The following is a 1651-nucleotide window of genomic DNA, read 5'->3' on the forward strand; positions in this document are numbered from 1 at the left end:
GTCCTCTCCTCTGGGCTCCTGACTCTTTCTGCAGCTTTTTTACTATTTTTCTTTGGCTCCTTCTTACTGCTGTCTTTTAGCAATACCCCTGATCTTCTGGCAGGAAAGATCTACACCTACCCTCTCGGACAAGAATGAAAAATCTCGGAGGTCCCGAGTGCAAGTTGCGCACGTTAAAGATTCCTTGGTGGTCTAAAATCGATAAGAGTAGGCTTCTGCCGCCACCGGGGCAAAATTAAAAATCCCCTACCAACTAAAAAGGTTTATTGTGTCCCGGCAGTAAAAGTAATATAGATGTCATGAAAGTACAAAAATGTTACAGTAATCATGGCAACGATGGTGACAATGACAAAGACAATAGACCATTTCACCTCTTCTGTCAATCAATCAATCAGTCCTACCTGGCGCCACGGTGACTGGGATGAGAGGCACGCCGCTCGCTATGGTGGGTACATTGGGAGCCAAGGTTGGTTTAACTGTCGTCTGATCGGACACGGTAGGAGCCGCCAAGGTCACAGGGTTGGGGTCAAGGCTACAGTCCAGTTCCTTACAGCAAGGTTCGCCAGGGATGCTGAAGAGTTTGCACTGCTTGGGGAGAACCTCAGGGTAGCGAGGGCATCTAGTGGGAACAAGAGGTTCGTGATAGAGGTGGGCAAAATCCGGATAAATATCCGGATAATCGGATAATCATCAATAAAACATTATCCGAAGTCAGACTCTTAGACTCTTAACTCCCTTTCCAGACCCGCTTGCCGAAGTGGGTGAACCCATTTGTTGAAGTGATGCTAACCCGTTTGTCAAAGTGGTTCTATCTAACCCATTTGCCGAATCGGTTCATAACATATTATTTACCGAAGAGGTGCACTAACATATTATCCGGATTTTGCTAAAGCGACTCATTGCCCAGCCCTAGTTCGTGAGGGTTAAAGTTAAAGGGAGTTAAAAGTACGGCTGCGGTTATACGCCCATTTCAATTTGTTTTCGTAATAGTTCTACTGACGTTTCATCACAATTAGGTTATACATCATGTATAAGTATCGAAAATTCGAGGTGATACAAGAGAGTAGCAAACACAGTTTCTAATTTCGTGTTTGCATGTTACATTTTCTTAATGGGAACAAATAATTGAATCAACACCTGTTTCAGTCTTCAATGTGAAAGTCTGTGTCCCGGAAGGTATGTTTTTACTATTTTCTGGGCGTTTATTTGTCTGTTTGTTGAAACATGTTTGTCTAGTTTGTGCATTACATTATTCTTAAAAGGAACAATAAATGATTAATTAAATGCTCACCTGTCGGTACATTTGTACTTTCCATCTCGTGCGTTATTACATTCACACTTTTTGTCACAGCCGTCAAACCAGGTGTCGCCCTGACGGTAAGTCGAGCCTTTGTAGACACACTTGTCTGGGGGGATACACAGATGACGTGGCTGATATGGTTTGAAAATGGTGTTATGCACACTCACAGGTGTACAGAAAAACAGACATAAATGTATACATACACACACTCACAGTCTCCGTGATTTTCTATTTTTTGTGTTTGTTTATCCGGCTCATCCCCAGAACCCCTCTCTCTCTCTCTCACACACACTCTCTGTCTCTCTCTCTGTCTCTCTCTCTGTCTCTCTCTCTGTCTCTCTCTCTCTCTCT

At 43.4% G+C, this 1651-nt stretch overlaps 1 protein-coding gene across 1 annotated transcript in view; it reads right to left on the reverse strand.

Annotated features, from left to right (window-relative positions):
• Positions 1–401: 401 nt before the first annotated feature.
• Positions 402–1651, reverse strand: part of LOC106011263 (putative epidermal cell surface receptor) — a gene marked incomplete at its 3' end in the record, with an annotated part of 8021 nt that continues 6771 nt past the window's right edge. The window contains 2 exon segments of the mRNA XM_013080309.1: positions 402–619; positions 1292–1406. Of these exon segments, the coding sequence (XP_012935763.1) occupies positions 402–619; positions 1292–1406 (333 nt within the window).

The sequence above is a fragment of the Aplysia californica genome, unplaced genomic scaffold (genome assembly GCF_000002075.1).
Source record: "Aplysia californica isolate F4 #8 unplaced genomic scaffold, AplCal3.0 scaffold00081, whole genome shotgun sequence".
Lineage (NCBI taxonomy): Eukaryota > Metazoa > Mollusca > Gastropoda > Aplysiida > Aplysiidae > Aplysia > Aplysia californica.